We start from the raw sequence: 16,250 nt of genomic DNA on the forward strand, positions 1-16,250 counted from the left end.
GTCATTGTTGCTAGAATGAATGTCTATGTTAACTGTTATTTTGTAGGACTACCTGCACCTTTAGAAACCGATGCACAACTGTACGACATTACTGCGTCTGAAACATGAGGGTCAATATGCATATAGTTTTTCAGTAATTATAAATGAATTGACCATCTCAGGATTTTCCCACAATAGCTTGCTCGACTTTTTTGGCTAGAATTTTTGTTTTGCACCACAAAATGACTGAAAATGTCCCTTTGCTGTGGAATAGTCTTTCTGGCTAGAATAAATGTCTATGTTAACCGTTATTTTGTAGGACTACCTGCACCTTTAAAAACCAATGTACAACTCCACGGCATTACTGCCTCTGAAACAGGAGGCTCAATGCGCGAATAGTTTTTTCACTAATTCTAAGTCAATTGACTCTCAGAATTTTCACACAATAGCTCTTTGACATTCTTTTGCCTAGAATCGTTGTTATGCACCACAAAATGCTTGAAAACGCCGCTTTGCATTGAGACAGTCTTTTTGGCCAAAATAAAAATTAATGTTAACCTTCGGTTTAATAGGACTACCTGCACCTTTAGAAACGACTGTACCACTGTACATCATTATTGCCCCCCTCATCATTCCGAAGAGATTTTTATATATATGTTTTTTTTGATAAGTGAGATTCAATCCCGCTTCCCCGCTTCTGGCCTTGGTTACAACGGTTCCACCTTTGATTCTGCTGCCTTTCACCCCGGTTCAATTCCATTTTCAAAAATATACCCCTTCCGATCCCAACTCCAAATCTGGCACATGTTGTGTCAGTTTGGAATTTCCCATCTCCGCCCTCCCATTCCCCAATACTAATCTCTTCAATTCCGCTCCAAGCTCCATCGATTCCAAGAGTTTTTATGCAGTGTCCTCCGTGGTAATCTCTGGCTGAAATTGACAACCCTCTGGTGTACATTATCACGCATAAGGGTTTTCTAACTTTTTTCCATAAAATAACTTTATAAACTAAAAATTACCAATGTTTTTTATTTGACCATTGGAAATTTGCCACTTCATTGCTACATTGCAAAGCTCCATGGCAATCCCATACCTATGACACTCAATGGCCGAAAAATGGCACCCTCTAGCAGGCAAATATCCCGAAGCATTGTTCATGATATTTCTTACAAAAATATTCTTTTAAACCAGGATCGAGAATTTTAACTTAAAGAAAAACTCCAAATAATGTCTCTTCTGATGAATCCTTGCAATTGAGGCCACCGTGATACAATGTACCAGCCCTATGACATCCTCCGGTGGGCATCCTGAGGAATCACAAATTTTTATTACAAATACCATATACTTGTTAAAAAACGAAAAATCATTCTTAAGAAACAAAAAAAAATCCTAAAAGATCACCACTTCTTCAAACAAGATACAAAATACTTCTTACAAAAACAAAAATAATCCTTAGAAAAAAACAGAAAATACTTTATAAAAGATCACAAGTGCTTTTGAGGAAACAAAAATACTTCTAACAAAACAACAATTACATCTTTGGAAATCAAAATTATTATTTCAAAACAAAAATACAATCTAAAAAAGAAAAACTACTTCTTACGAAACAAAAAAGATATTCTGAAAAAACAAAAATAAATAAAAAATTCAAGTTTCTTCTTACAAAACAAAATAATTCCTAAAAAACAAAAAATAGCTCTTACAAAACAAAAGTATTTCCAGAAATCACAAATTCTTCTTACGAATCAAAAATAATTCTTACAAAACGAAAATTCATCCTAAAAAATCACAAAATGTTCTTAAAAAATACAAAATACATCCTTAAATATCAGAGACTGTTCTTACAAAATACAAAATTCTTGTTACATAATAAAAAAAAACGTCTTACAAAGCAAAAACTACTTCTCACAAAACAAAACCACTTCCTAAACAGTCACAAATTCTTCTTACAAAATACGAAATACATCTTACAAAACAAAAATAATACTTACATAAAAAAACATCCCGAAAAATCAGAGATTCTTATTACAAAATACATACTTCTTAAGAAACAAAATTACACCCTAAGATATCACAAATTCTTCTTACGTAATAAAAATAATCCTTAAAAAGCAAAAATGATTCTTACAAAGCAAAAATAAATCGCAAGAAGACACAGATTCTTCTTACTAAACAAAAATAGTTAAAGCAAAACGAAAATACATCCTGAAAAATCACAAACGGCTCTTGAAAAATACAAAATACATCCTAAAACATCAGATATTGTTCTTACAAAATACAAAACACTGCTTATAAACCAAAAAATAGTTCTTACAAAACAAAAATACATCCTAAGAAATCACAAATTCTTCTTATGAAACAAAGAATTCTTACAAAACAAAAACAGATCCTAAGCAATCACAAATTATTTCTACAAAACCAAAAAAGTCCCTCTTACAAAGCAAAAAATAATTCTTACAAAACAAAAATACATCCTAACCAATCACAAACTGTTCCTACAAAATACGAAATTCTTCTTGCATTATACAAAATGCTTGTAACAAAGCTAAAAAATAATTCTTACAAATGAAAATACATCCTGAAAGATCAAAAATTATTCTTAAAAAATACAAAATATTTCTTAAAAAACAAAAACACATCCTAAGAAATAACAAAATCATCTTAAAAAGCAAACAAAATTCATACAAAACGATAATACATCCTAAGAAATAAAAAACGGTTCTTAAAAAGAAGAAATAAGACACTGTTTTACAAAATACGAAATACGTGTTCCAAAACAAAAAATCACTTCTCACAAAGCGAAAAAAGTTTCTTACAAAACAAAAATATATCCTAAGAAATCACAAATTCTTCTTAAATCATACAAAATACTTCTTACGAACTAAAAACTTCTTACAGAATAAATTTACGTCCCACAAGATCACAAATGCTTTTTACATCATACACAACACTTCCTATGAAACAATTATTTCTTACAAGGCAAAAATACATCTAAAAAAATCACAAATTGTTCTTAAAACATGCAAACTACTTCTTAAAAAACAAATAATTCTTACAAAACTAAAATACATCCTAAGAAAACGCAAATTCTTCTTACAAAACACAAACTTATTCTTACAAAACAAAAATACATCCTAAGCTATCACAAACGGTTCATTCAACATACTTTTTATACAGCAAGAATAATTCTTACAAAACAAAATACATCCTAAGAAATCACAAATTCTTCTTACATCATACAAAACACTTCTTTAAAAAAAAAATAATTCTTACAAAACAAAAATACATCCTAAAAAAATCAGATTCTTCTTACAAAGTCCAAAATACTTCTTACAAAACAGAACAATAATTCTTGCAAAACCAAAAATACATAAGAAAAACAGAGATTCTTCTCAAAAAATACAGAGAACTTCCTAAAACAAAATATTATTCGTAAAAACCAAAATACACCCTAAGAAATCAATGATTCCTTTTACAAAAACAAAATACTTCTTACGAAACAAAAATAATTCTTACAAAACGAAAACACATCCTAACATTCATATCTTGCAAAGACAAAATAATTGTTACAGAACAAAAATACTTCTTACAAAACAAAACTATTTTACAAACTAAACATTCATCCTAAAAGATCACAAATTCTTCTTACAAAATACAGAACTTCTACATATACTTTGCAGTAACTACTTTATAGCAATATACTTTGTAGTAACACATATGCTTCTTAAAAAACAAAAACAATTCTTACAAAACAAAATACATCTTAAACATTCACAAATTCTTATTACAAAACAAAAAATATTTCTTATAAAACCGAAAAAGGTTCCTACAAAACAAAAATACATCCTAAAAAATCAGAAAATGTTCTTTCAAATTTCACATTCCTACTGCTGCCATCTATTCATTTTTACTTCTAGATGACGACACGCTTTGACTATGTCAAGCAGTTAGAGTTAGAGACTTGTGTAGTGGTTATTTATCAAGATTCAAATAATTGCATTCTAGTCAGGTTCATTTAGATTCACTTAGCGTAGCAGGGCACGCTAGGTAAACCTAAATGAACCTAACTAGAATGCAATTATTTGAATTATGTGAATTGAAGCATTTTGTAAGAATAATTTACGATCTTTTAGGATATTTTTTTGTTTTGTAAGAATTATGTTTTTTGTTTTGTAAGAAGTATTTTATATGATGTAAGAAGAATTTTGTATTTTATAGGAACAGTTTGTGATTGCTTAGGATGTTCTGTGGATTTTTGTTTTGTAAAAATTATTATTTGCTTTGTAAGCAGCATTTTTTTTCTTTTGTAAGAGTAATTTGTGATTGTTAAAGGTGTATTTTTGTTTTATAAGAATTGTTTTGTTTCGTAAGAAGAATTTGTTATTTCTTAGGTTGTGTTTTTGTTTTTTAAGAATTAAAGCTTGTTTTGTAAGAAGTGTTTTGCATTTTTATGAACAATATCTGATTTTTTAGGATGTATTTCTTAAGAACCTTTTGTGATTGTTTAGGATGTATTTTCGTTTTATAGGAATTATTTATAAATTGTAAGAAGAATTTGTGATTTCTTAGGATGTATTTTTATTTTGCAAGAATCATTTTCTTGTTTTGTAAGAGATATTTTGCATTTCGTAGGGAGAATTTGTGGTGTTTTTTTTTTTACTTTGTTTCATAAGAAGTGTTTTGTATTTAGCAGTAAGAATGTCTGATATTTAGGATGTTTTTTGTAAGAATTACGTTTTGTTTTGTAAGAAGTAGACTGTATTTTGTAAGAAGAATTTGTCATTGTTTAGGATGTGTTATAGTTTTCTAAGAATTATTTTTTGCTTTGTAAGAAGTATTTTTTGTTTTTAAGAAGTATTTAGCATTTCGTAAGAACAATCTCTGATTTCTTAGCATGTACGTTTTATTTTGCAAGAACTGTTTGTGATTGTTAGGACGTATTTTCGTTTTGTAAGAATTATTTTTGATTCGTAAGAAGAATTGATGATTTTTTGGATGCGTTTTTGTTTTATAAGAAGTACTTTTATGTTGTAATAAAAGTTTGTAATCTTTTAGGATGTATTTTTGTTCTGTAAGAAGTATTGTTTGTTTTGTAATAAGCAGTTTGTATTATGTAATAAAAATTTGTGATTTCTTAGGATTTCACCGGACGGTGTCACAGGGGCCATAAGTAAAATAATGCCTGCTAGAGGGTGCCGTGTGTCAGTCATTGAGTGTTACATGTTAGGAATCACCATCAAACTTTGCAATCTAACAATGAAGTGGCAATGTTCTGCTTTTCAAATAGAAAACAATGGCCATTTTTAGTTCATAAAGTTATTTTCTGGGGAAAAAGGTTGAAAAACACTTATGCGTGATAATGTGTGCCTGAGGGGTGTCAATTGTCAGCTATAGATTACCACGGATAGTCCCATAAAATATCTTGGAATCAATAGATTTTCAAGCGGAATTGACAGGATCGGAATTGTGGAATCGGAGGGCAAAGGGGGAAAATCTGGGACTGACGCAACCGGAGCCAATTAAGAATTCTCAGTCATTTCGTGGTTCAAAACAACAATTCTAGCCAAAAGAAGTCCAAAAAGCTATTGTTTGAAAATTCCAAAATGGTCTATTAATCTATCAAAATGGTCTATTGATTACCGAAAAAACATACGCATATTGAACCTCATGTTTCAGAGACGGTAATGGCATATGGTCGTGCATTGGTTTCTAAAGATGTAGGTAGTCCTACAAAATAACGGTTAATATTGAAATTTATATCAGCCAAAAAGACTTATCCATGGTAAAGCAGTGTTTTCAGTTATTTCGTGGTGGAAAGCAACAAAACTAGCCAAAAATGGCCAACAAGCCATTTAGTGGAAATTCTGAGATAATCAATTTATTTAGAATTACCGAAAAAACTCCACGCGTGATGAGCCTCCTGTTTCAGAGGCAGTAATGCCGTACGTTGGTCCACTGGCTTCTGAAGGTGCAGGTAGTCCTAAAAAATAACGCTTAACATAGACATTTATTTTAGCCAAGAAGACTGTCCCACAGCGAAGCAGCACTTTCAGTCATTTCGCGTTGCTAAATAATTCTAGCCAAAAGAAGTCCAAAAAGCTACTGGCTGAAAAACTCTGAGATGGTCAATTGATTTAGAATTACCACAAATGCTATACGCATATTGAGCCTCCTGTTTCAGAGGCGGTAATGCCGTACGGTGGGACATTGATTTCTAAAAGTAGAGGTAGCTCTAAAACGTAACGGTTAACATAGAAGTTTATTTTATCCAAAAAGACTGTCCAAAAGCAAAGCGGTGTCTTCAGCTAATTTGTTGTGCAAAACAACAATTCTAGCCAAAAGAAGGTCAAAATGCTATTGTGTGAAAATTCTGAGATAGTCGATTGATTTAGAATTATTGAAAAACCATACTCACATTGAGTCCTACTTTCAGAGGCAATAATGCTATGCGGTAGCGTATTCATTTCTAATGGTGCGGGTAGTCCTACGAAACAAACAGCAACCTAGACATTTATAATTAACGCTTCATATGAGTATATGGTTCGGTTGAAGATTGAAAAATAGTGCACAGCTGTATATAATAGAGGTTCAGCTATTATGAAGAAGGGTCGGTGGTTTTTAGTGTAGGTTTAGGGAAAAGTGTGCTTAAAGCGTCAAAAAGTGCTTCTCTACTTTTGGTACGCCTTCAGATGAACGTCGACCACTTTTAAAGCACTGCCATGTACAATACCAGTTAAAGGTATATTGAGGGAGTTCTTGACTATTTGGGTTAAACATGTGATTCTACGGATGGCATAGGTCCTTGCGAACTTAAGACTTGATTCATGTTTCAGTATATTATGATTTGCATGCCAATACAGCAAAGGCCATGTTTGATTATCAATTGTCTGATCATTATCACATAGCCTGTCCAGTCAGTTTGCCATCTTTTGGTCATCATAGTATATATCTTGGTCCTTGAGCACCTGTCCATAATCATGACTAGTCAAATTCAATCAAGCTCTTTTTACCGTGTCGGCAGATTCAATTCCAGATTAAAAAAAAACTATCCCTTTCTATCACCTTTTCCAGTTACCTCAAGCACAGAATCAAATATTTCTAGATTTGTGCTGGCGTCAAAATATGACATACCCGCTGGAATTGGTTGCTAGGTCCCCTGTGGATTTGGATATTACGGGGCCCCTCTAGAATTTTCCCCTTCCGACTTGATTAATGTTGCAATATCGAGTGATTTGCATGCCAATACAGCAAAGGTCACCTTTGATTATCAATTGTCTGATCATCATCCCGTAGCCTGTACAGTCAAGCTCTTTTTATCGTGTTGGTAGATTAAATTCTGGATTTGAAAAACATCCGTTTCTATCAACTTTTCCAGTTGCCCCAAGGAGAGAATCGAATCGTTCTAGATTTGTGCTAGCACTAAAATTTGCCATACCCACCGGAATTGGTTGTAAATAATGTCATGGTGGTGTGAATATGCATAGCCACGGCTAAAAAAACGTAGCATTTCCATTAAAACCTCTCAGAAATTTCTCTTAATTTAGTTTAAATTTATCTGAGATAACAACTCTCCCCCCCCTCTATGATTGGCTACTACCCTCCCCCCGTCGGATTACTAGCCCTCTGGCTAGGGGGTGGGTCAGCCATTTAGTGTCACAGGCTGGGAATTGAGAGAAAATAATACCAAGAATAAATGAACAAAATATAGAATTAAGCCTCGTGTCTTGTGCCCCAGTTTTCCTAGATTTTGAGGAAACTGAGATCATTCTGTAAGAAAACATCTCTAAACATTCTCTAAAAAGGATTTTTTTCCCCTATGTTTTGAACACCCAAGGAAGAGGTAGCAAAATATTTGACAAGTCAAAATAGCATTAGTAAATAGTAATTAACTAAGGAAATTTACTACTATGAACCTAAAAACAAACCTGTAAGTTGGTTCAGCTTGAGAAAGTCCATAAAGATTGTGAACTTCATAGAACATATATTTTTTTTCTTCCCCAAGAGCTCCAACCATACATAAAGTCTTATCTGAAATACGGTTTGTTGGACCAAATGTCGCTGCACCTAAAATAATAATATGTTGTAGATAGGTAATCTTTGACGAAACTTGTAAATAAATAAAATCTTTTATCAAACACACACTTAAATCAAGATTTGTTTAAGCTGTAATCCCGTAAATATTTCAAGGGTTTTCTGATATTCATTTTATATGTTTGATTTGTGTCTTCATCCAAAGACTGGTTTCCGTTACAAAACTTTCCTAACTACACAAGTTCGCGGACATCAAATCCCTGAGATATGTACATCTCATTCGCTAGTCTTCGAAATCTGTACTTGGGCCGCTTCTTGATTGAGATAACTCAGCTGTCGTCAAGCTGAATGTCAAATACAACCAGCAGGTATGCTTAAGCTGGACATCAGGGCTTCAGGATGCATTTTAGAGCCAGACTAGGAGATTAAAGGAGATATACAGGACCTATTTTTTTAGTCAAACATTCCAGGAATTTTTAACAAATTTCATATGGCAGGAAATTTCAGAAAGGGAAGGTCCGATACAATTCACAACTGATACATGGAGCTAAACTTGAAAAGTCTTCAAAAATTTAGACTTAATTAATATCCAAAAAGATAGTTTTGACAAAGTGGGGTTTACAAGCAAGAAAAACCCAGTTTATCCTGGGATGGTTCAGCCCCTACGTGCGAAAAATAAGTGGAAATTATTGTAGTCTGATTAAGGAAATTCATATAAATGTTAAATTAAATAAATTAATATATATATATATATATATATATATATATATATATATATATATATATATATATATATATATATATATATATATATATATATATATATATATATATATATATATAATATATAATATACCAGCTGTTCGCGCCAGCTACCAGCTGATGGCGCTTCGCGCCACCCCAACACCTAGTTGGTGGGAGCGCTTCGCCCCCCCCCCAAGCCCCCCGCGGGCGTAAGTCGTTACGTGCCATATTAGTTACGTGCCATTGTAGTTGTGTTCCTGTGCCCCACCTGTGAATAGAGATAGATATATATATATATGTATGTTTTTAACTAAGTGAAACTTGCGAATATACAACGTTCTTCGCTGTTCCATTGTCTGTGCATATAAATAGATTGTCAGGTTTACTGACTCTTGAAAATGCAACATATAATTGTCCATGGGAAAAACAATCCGTATTCAGATCTATACCTCATTATTCTAATGATTTCCCTCGAGCTATGTTGATGGTGATTGCTAATAGTCCGAAAATCAAATAACATTGTCTTTAGGGTGGACACAATCCCCCAGAGCCCTTTGGGAAGGGTTGTAAGTTATAGCCCAGGGCTTATAAAGCTTTTATGGAACGGCTATCTCATAAACTTTGGATTGGATGGAGCTCATTTGATTGGAAGTATGTAGTTTTAGTGCCCTTAAGAGTCAAGAGTGGATGGAGGACAATCATCCACCCTAAGCCTATCATTCCCCAAAACACTTCTGACCGAAATTTTAAGAGAGATAGAGAGCTTCCCTCTCTTCTCTCTCGCTCTCGCTTCGGGATACGCGGGGAGGGGTGCCCGCTGTCTCCAATCACCTTCCAGAGAGTGTCTATTCATTGGTTCAGCTCAGCCCATCACTCTTGGCCAATTTCATTTTTCACTATTTTTTTTCATTTGGATAGTGACCCCCTCATATAAGGTCTGAGGATTAATTCAAGTGCACTTTTTGTTGTCAAGCACAGACAGTTGAATTATTTTCTGGCCCAAATCCCTTGGTTTATAATTGCAAGTTTATAATTGCATGAGAATTGAGGCAGATTGCAGGAGGCCCTTGTAGGCTTTGAATTGGACTCTTATTTCCATTCATATTCATTTCTTTGGCGGTAATCAGTTGTAAATATATTGCCAAATTTGTCAATATATTGCTTCCCGCACCGTGAATTAGCCTAATAGAACCTCAACAGATTGACCCCAGCGTCAATTAGCATGAGAGGTTGACTCTAGTTCAGCATTGTGGAATGATATGCATAAGAGGAATTTTTTTTTCAATTAGTCAACCCTTAGTCAACCTGCGTGTGCTCCCCAGGGAGAACCTCCAACAGGTACGACTCTAGTTCGGCATTGTGGAGGGGACATGCATGCACGGAGAGGTGTAGCATAAATGGGAGACAGTAACAACGGCAATCAAAGGGGTAAAATTAACCTTAACTGGGCTGCCCACTTAATTGGACAATCTGTCTTGTTTTTTTTATACAATTGGCCATGACTTTGACTTTTCCCACAACTATTCCCTCTTTTTAAATTCAAAACCAGTCAATAACCAGTTCATAACCAGTCAAGGTTATTTTTGAATTTAAAAAGAGGGAATAGTTGTGGGAAAAGTCAAAGTCATGGCCAATTGTAGAAAAAATTGTGCAGTATTATTGAAAGGTTCAGTAACTATGTCTTTTGGGATGACAACCACCACACAGTACTCAGGACAAGGGCTGTAAATTAGGCAATTCGTTTATCGTTTGCACATAGTATTTGCTATTGAGGAAGGAATGCATGTTTGAACTTTACTTTCCAAAAAAGCTAGGGCATTCAGGTGAGCCTTTCAAAGAATGTTGAGGGGAGTTTTGGACTAAATCAAAACATGTTGTGTGTATACGGATTATCAAAAGGGTGTTTTACAGGAACAACTGAGTATATTAATTTGGAAAATTCAGGAAATGATAAGGCAGATGATCAAAAAGGCAATATTTGCAGGCTACCAATACTACTACAACTTCCACCACTACAACTAACACAGCATTCCATTTACAGTATTGAGGGAAAATTTGAGCAAAATCAAAAGACGCTATGGGAAAGCATATTGTCAAAATAGCTTATCTCAAGAATTGATTTAAGCATTAACTTGGAACTTTCAGAGAATGCTGAAAGGGGAAAGATCTTCTCATCAAGAGCCAATATGTGCACATTACTGCTAATTCTACTGTTACTGCTACATTTACTGCTATTACTGCTACTACTACTTCTATTGCAGTTACTTGAAAGGCTAAGAACATTGAAATGAAAGTTTCAAAAAGTATATGAGCCTACAGGATATCAAAAAGACATATCGCTAGTGTCAGAGCAACGGCCAATTGCATTAAGTCGAAACTTCTGGGACTTGATGAGAGGGATGTTCAACTAACCAAAAGGCAATGTTTTAATAATGCTGCTAGTGGTAGGACCGCTATTCAATACATCTACTAGCAATGTCAATACTACTACTGTGACTACTATTACAGCTAGGCCTAAGGGCATGAAGGTGAAACTACTTAGAAATTTTGAGAGGCGAAGATGAACTGAATCACAACACGCTGTCTTCATGCAGTTTGTCAAAAGGGTGTAACAGAAATATCTTAGGAAGAGTTCTGTGTGTGAAGTTGAAACTAACAGGGCTTGTTGTGAGGGATATTGAACTAACCAAAAGAAAATATTTGCTTCCTAATGCTACTGCATCAAATCATACTACAACCACTGTTACTATTATTGCTGTTTCTATTTATACTACTGTCACTATAGCTTTGGCTACTTCTATTAATTCTATTGCTACTACTACTATTACTACTACTACTACTACTACTACTACTACTACTACTACTACTACTACTACTACTACTACTACTACTACTACTACTACTACTACTACTACTACTACTACTACTACTACTACTACTACTACTACTACTACTACTACTACTACTACTACTACTACTACTACTACTACTACTACTACTGCTATTAAAATTAAGGGTAATAAGGCAAAAAAATTTGGACCTATAGAAACTGTAGAGACAAATTCGAAACACACTATGCCCACACAGGTTGTCAAGCGGACGCATCAGAAATACTTCAGAAACGGTTGACGGTATTAAGCTGAGACTTTCAGCGTGTGTTGAAGGGTATATTTAAGAAACCAAAGGAGCTATGCGCATACTGCTACTAATACTGCTACAACAATTGCTACTGCGGAAGCTAAGGGTATTAAGGTGAAGCTTTTAAGGAATATATAGGTGGATACTGAACTAGATCAAAGTAAACTATGAGCATGCGGGCTTTGAAAAAGGTAAGAAAGCAAAATCTGAAGAACAACTTATATTATTAAGCTGGACTCTTAAGAGTAAGCGTTGGGGGATTTTGAACTAGCCAGAAGGCACTATATGTATACTTTTAATGCTACCGTTACAGTTACCATAACTAATGACGCTAAGAGTAATAAGGTGAAACTTTTAGGGAACGTTTAGGAGGAGTCTCAATTAAAAAAAAACTGTATGCATGCAGGTTTCCAAAAGAGCATATAAGTAATATCATAGGCAACACCACTCCATAATAACCATAAATATCATTAAAACTTTTAAAGGACCTAATGTGACTCAAAATTAAAAGTTCTGGTAACCTTTTTAAGAGAAAAATGCTTGATTGGATGGCAAGCAGCCCTTTTATAGAGCCCATTAATCAAGTCAACAGCTCTAAGTCCAGTCAAGAGTTCCAAACGCATCCAGTCGAAACTTTGATACAGCTGTTATGTTCAGTATAGTAAAAAGATCCAGCAACTAAGTCTTTAGGGATATTGGACATGTCCACCAATTAAAATTATGCAATTAAAATATTATACTTTAAAACTAAATGTTATTTTTCTAAATGAAAAGGCATTGTGTTAATGGTTACCAACAAGACATCTCAGCAATATACCAAGAACGACTGGGGGTATGAAGTTGAAAATTTTGGGGCTACTACTATCACTGCTTCTACTTTTACCATTTACATCAATAAAAAGAGTGTAAGTGTATCCAGTTTGTCAAAGAGCATAGATAGAATCATTTAGGAATCATATTAAGTTTTATCCTTCAGGTCATCTTCAGGAGTTATAAAATCAAATTAGAAAATACTTTTGTGTCAGGATTAAATATTGTTAAAGAATTTCTCCAGCATACAATTAGCAGCCCAAGCTATGGATTCTTATAGACAAAAAACCCAAAAAGATATTAAGAATTAAAAATACGAAAAAGACTATGCCTATGCAAACAAACAGAAATTAACTTAAAAAAAAAGTTTTTCCACAAAACGAGTTTTGTAAAGAATGGTAAAGAGCTCCACTCAGCCAAAAATGAACAGAAATAGAGTAAAAAAATCTTCCAAGCGTAAAACCACCACAAATCACTATCAGTAAGTAAATGAAACTCAAAACAAGCAGAAATTACAATAAATAGCCGAGTCAAACACAGAAGAAGCAAAGATTAACACGAGTAGGCCTGAAAACCCTCATGTCTTCTTAAGAACAGAACATAATTTGTGCTTTACTGAAAATAAAATACGTTCCAAACGTTTTCATTTAATAAGGAATAAATATCAGTATACGTCAAGAAACCGACAATCCACCGTCATTTGTATATTTTTTTGTTTGTTTTTCAGTAAAGCACAAATTATGTTCTAGTCTTGAGAAGGCATGGGGGTTATCAGCCCTGTTATACTAATTTTTGCTATTTTTGGGTTTGCCTCGGCAACCCAAAATTTATTGTAATTAATTGTAATTTATGTTCGTTTGAGTTCTGTTCATTTTGTTCTGCTCTGTTTTTTTAGCTATTAAAAGAAGGATTTAGCTAAAGAAGGATTTGAAAGTCTGCTTGAACGACTGTCTGAAAGTAAGCTTGTACCGGCAATCTATCATTGGGGGTGAATTCAGGGGGTGATAAGACTCAAAAGCTTGAATTTTTGTTGTAGTATTCAAAACGACTTTACGAGCTGCATTAAACGATTTATAGTCAGGAACTATAAGGCATTTAGGGCTTTATTCGTTTTCAATAAATAGAACACTAAAAAAGTTCAAACTTTGATTAAGAAAGAAAAGTTTCTTGGTAAAATACCCCAATAAGTTAAGCTTCACAAACCAAATAGCCCTATATGCTTGTTAAAGAGGATGAATTTTTATAATGGATATATTGATTGATTGTTTGATTGAGGATAAAGATATATATATGTATAATAACGCTCAAATTCTGTAAGTAAAAGAACCTATCTGTGCACCTTTACCAGCGCCTTCATCTTCTTTGTTTTCACTAAAATAGGGAACTTTGTGATAGTACAAGTAGCCCTCACAATATAAAATTAGATGAAAAAAAGCTTCATCAAGCAGAATAAATGTAAAAAATCGCACAATTTTCACAAAACAAGTATGGATTTTATTTCTTAACCTCGATTATAAGGAATACGTAAAAACCATTTATAGGTGAAAGTTATTCCAGTTTTGTCTTTGTAAATAGAATTACTCTTATATCGGATAAAAACTTTTGCTGCAATTTTGCAAAGAAAGGATATGGAGGAACTATTTCTGAGCAGAGGGATTCTAAGAGACTGAAGGTCATATGGTCCAAGAGAAACTAATCTAAATACAAATTTCCATTGAGTTAAACTAAATTTCTTACGGGTTGGATATGGAGGATTCTCCAACTTATTCTGAGGACATTTCAAACTCCAAGGCTCTAGTCCTTCCGGCCAATTGAAAGGTTTATCTTCATTAGTACCGAAATTTGCAGGCTCATTCATATCCTGAAACAAAATTGTGAAATTAAAGAGCATCCCTACAGTTAAAATAAACCAAAGCTAAAAATGTTCCCACAAAATTAGCACATCCAGGAAGAAACAGAGCATCAGCCATAATTCGTACGCTACTTCCATAGTCTGTTTGACTTTTGTTTTTATTGAAATTCTACTGTATACACTTCAAAAGGTGCTAAATTATAAAAAAGAATCATTAAAACTTTGGCAAATTGTAATCTGAATTCCATATATGGTAGACCGCGCGAAATACAGCCAATATTTTGTAGTCTCCACTGTTCATGCTATGCCCCCCCCCCCAAAAAAAAACAACACAAAAACAACAAACTGACAAATATTTGTTTGGTTGTGACATTTGTCTTTTAGATCCAGGATCTAATATAAGTAAAGAATTTATATTGAACTTAGGATTGACAGAAATTAAGTCCTATTCAAACATAAACGACTAGAAATTACCATTAAAGGATAAATAAAAGCCGAAACCAAAAGAAATTAGAATGAATAATCATGTCCAATATAAAGATAACAAATAATGATATAGATGGATAAATACACCCGCAAAGATTAAAAATTAAGTTAAATACTAAACTCAAACATAAAAGAAAATACTACTAATATCAGTAGTTTGACTTTTGCCTCCTCCCCTTTCCATAACCGTTAACGTTCTAAGGATCTTGTTTCATTTGCATTCTATTCAAAGTTAAATGTATAATGAACAGTGTCCATTAATTTTTAAAAACATTGACAAAAAATAAAAGATAAATCACCATAATAATCAACATGACTGGAAAGAAATAATGATAATAAACTGAATATTCAATGCATAATGATATTAATTCTACGAAATGTCAGCAATTCAAGCTTTTATTTAACTGAATTTTTTCGGTAGAAAAACAATGAATATGATCAAAATGCTTATTATATATTTTATTTTCAAAAAAGTGCAGATAGCGTAAAAGGCTTTAAAAATATCAAGATTAGGAGAGGAGGAAGTGGCAGCATCTCTCTCAACATTCTTTGAGATTTTCCACTTAATAACCATAACCATTCATGAAATTTTGACAACCTAAAGACGCTATGCCATTCTATCAAGCAGGATACACTTAAACGCTTTTAATTTAGTTCATTTGTTCTAGCTGTATTGTTAGAAGCAGCAGTAATATTTGCAGTCATATTTGCAATTGCATTAATAACAGCAGTACTAGTTACAGGCAGTAGCAGTTGGAGTCACAACTGATGGCATTCGCAGTCTTAAGTAGTCAGAGTCACTAGTCACAACTAGTCACCGTCACAAGCAATACTACCTCAATAATAGTCACAGGTAACTCTAATTTATATTCACAGTCACAAACTTTCGCAGTCATCAAGTACTCACAGTCACAAGCAGTTAAATTGCAAGTAGCCACAAGTAGTTACAGTCACATATGTGTGTAGTCACAGTCACATGTAGTCGCAGTCGCAATTTGTTGCAATCACAGTCTCATTTACAGTTAGTCAGCTACAAGGAAAACAAACCAAAAACAATACACCTTATTACTGAAAAATAAAACAGAACTATTCTTACCTGTATTTCTTATTAAAGAAATGACATTGACATGCCACTCCGACCTACGGCCAGCCCAAGTCCATTCGAGAGAAATAATAACTTAATAATATCAATTATCAGACAGCAACGGGC

At 33.5% G+C, this 16,250-nt stretch overlaps 1 protein-coding gene across 1 annotated transcript in view; it reads right to left on the reverse strand.

Moving 5' to 3' along the window:
• The window catches only part of LOC136029697 (maltase-glucoamylase-like), a 204,610-nt gene that overhangs the window by 114,261 nt on the left and 74,099 nt on the right, over positions 1–16,250 (reverse strand). Inside the window, exons 10-11 of the mRNA XM_065708202.1 lie at positions 14,440–14,563; positions 7,905–8,043 (exon numbers count right to left, since the gene is read on the reverse strand). Coding sequence (XP_065564274.1) covers positions 7,905–8,043; positions 14,440–14,563 — 263 coding nt within the window. The remainder of the gene's footprint in view (positions 1–7,904; positions 8,044–14,439; positions 14,564–16,250) is intronic.

This window comes from Artemia franciscana, chromosome 1 (genome assembly GCF_032884065.1).
Source record: "Artemia franciscana chromosome 1, ASM3288406v1, whole genome shotgun sequence".
In the NCBI taxonomy this organism is placed as follows: domain Eukaryota; kingdom Metazoa; phylum Arthropoda; class Branchiopoda; order Anostraca; family Artemiidae; genus Artemia; species Artemia franciscana.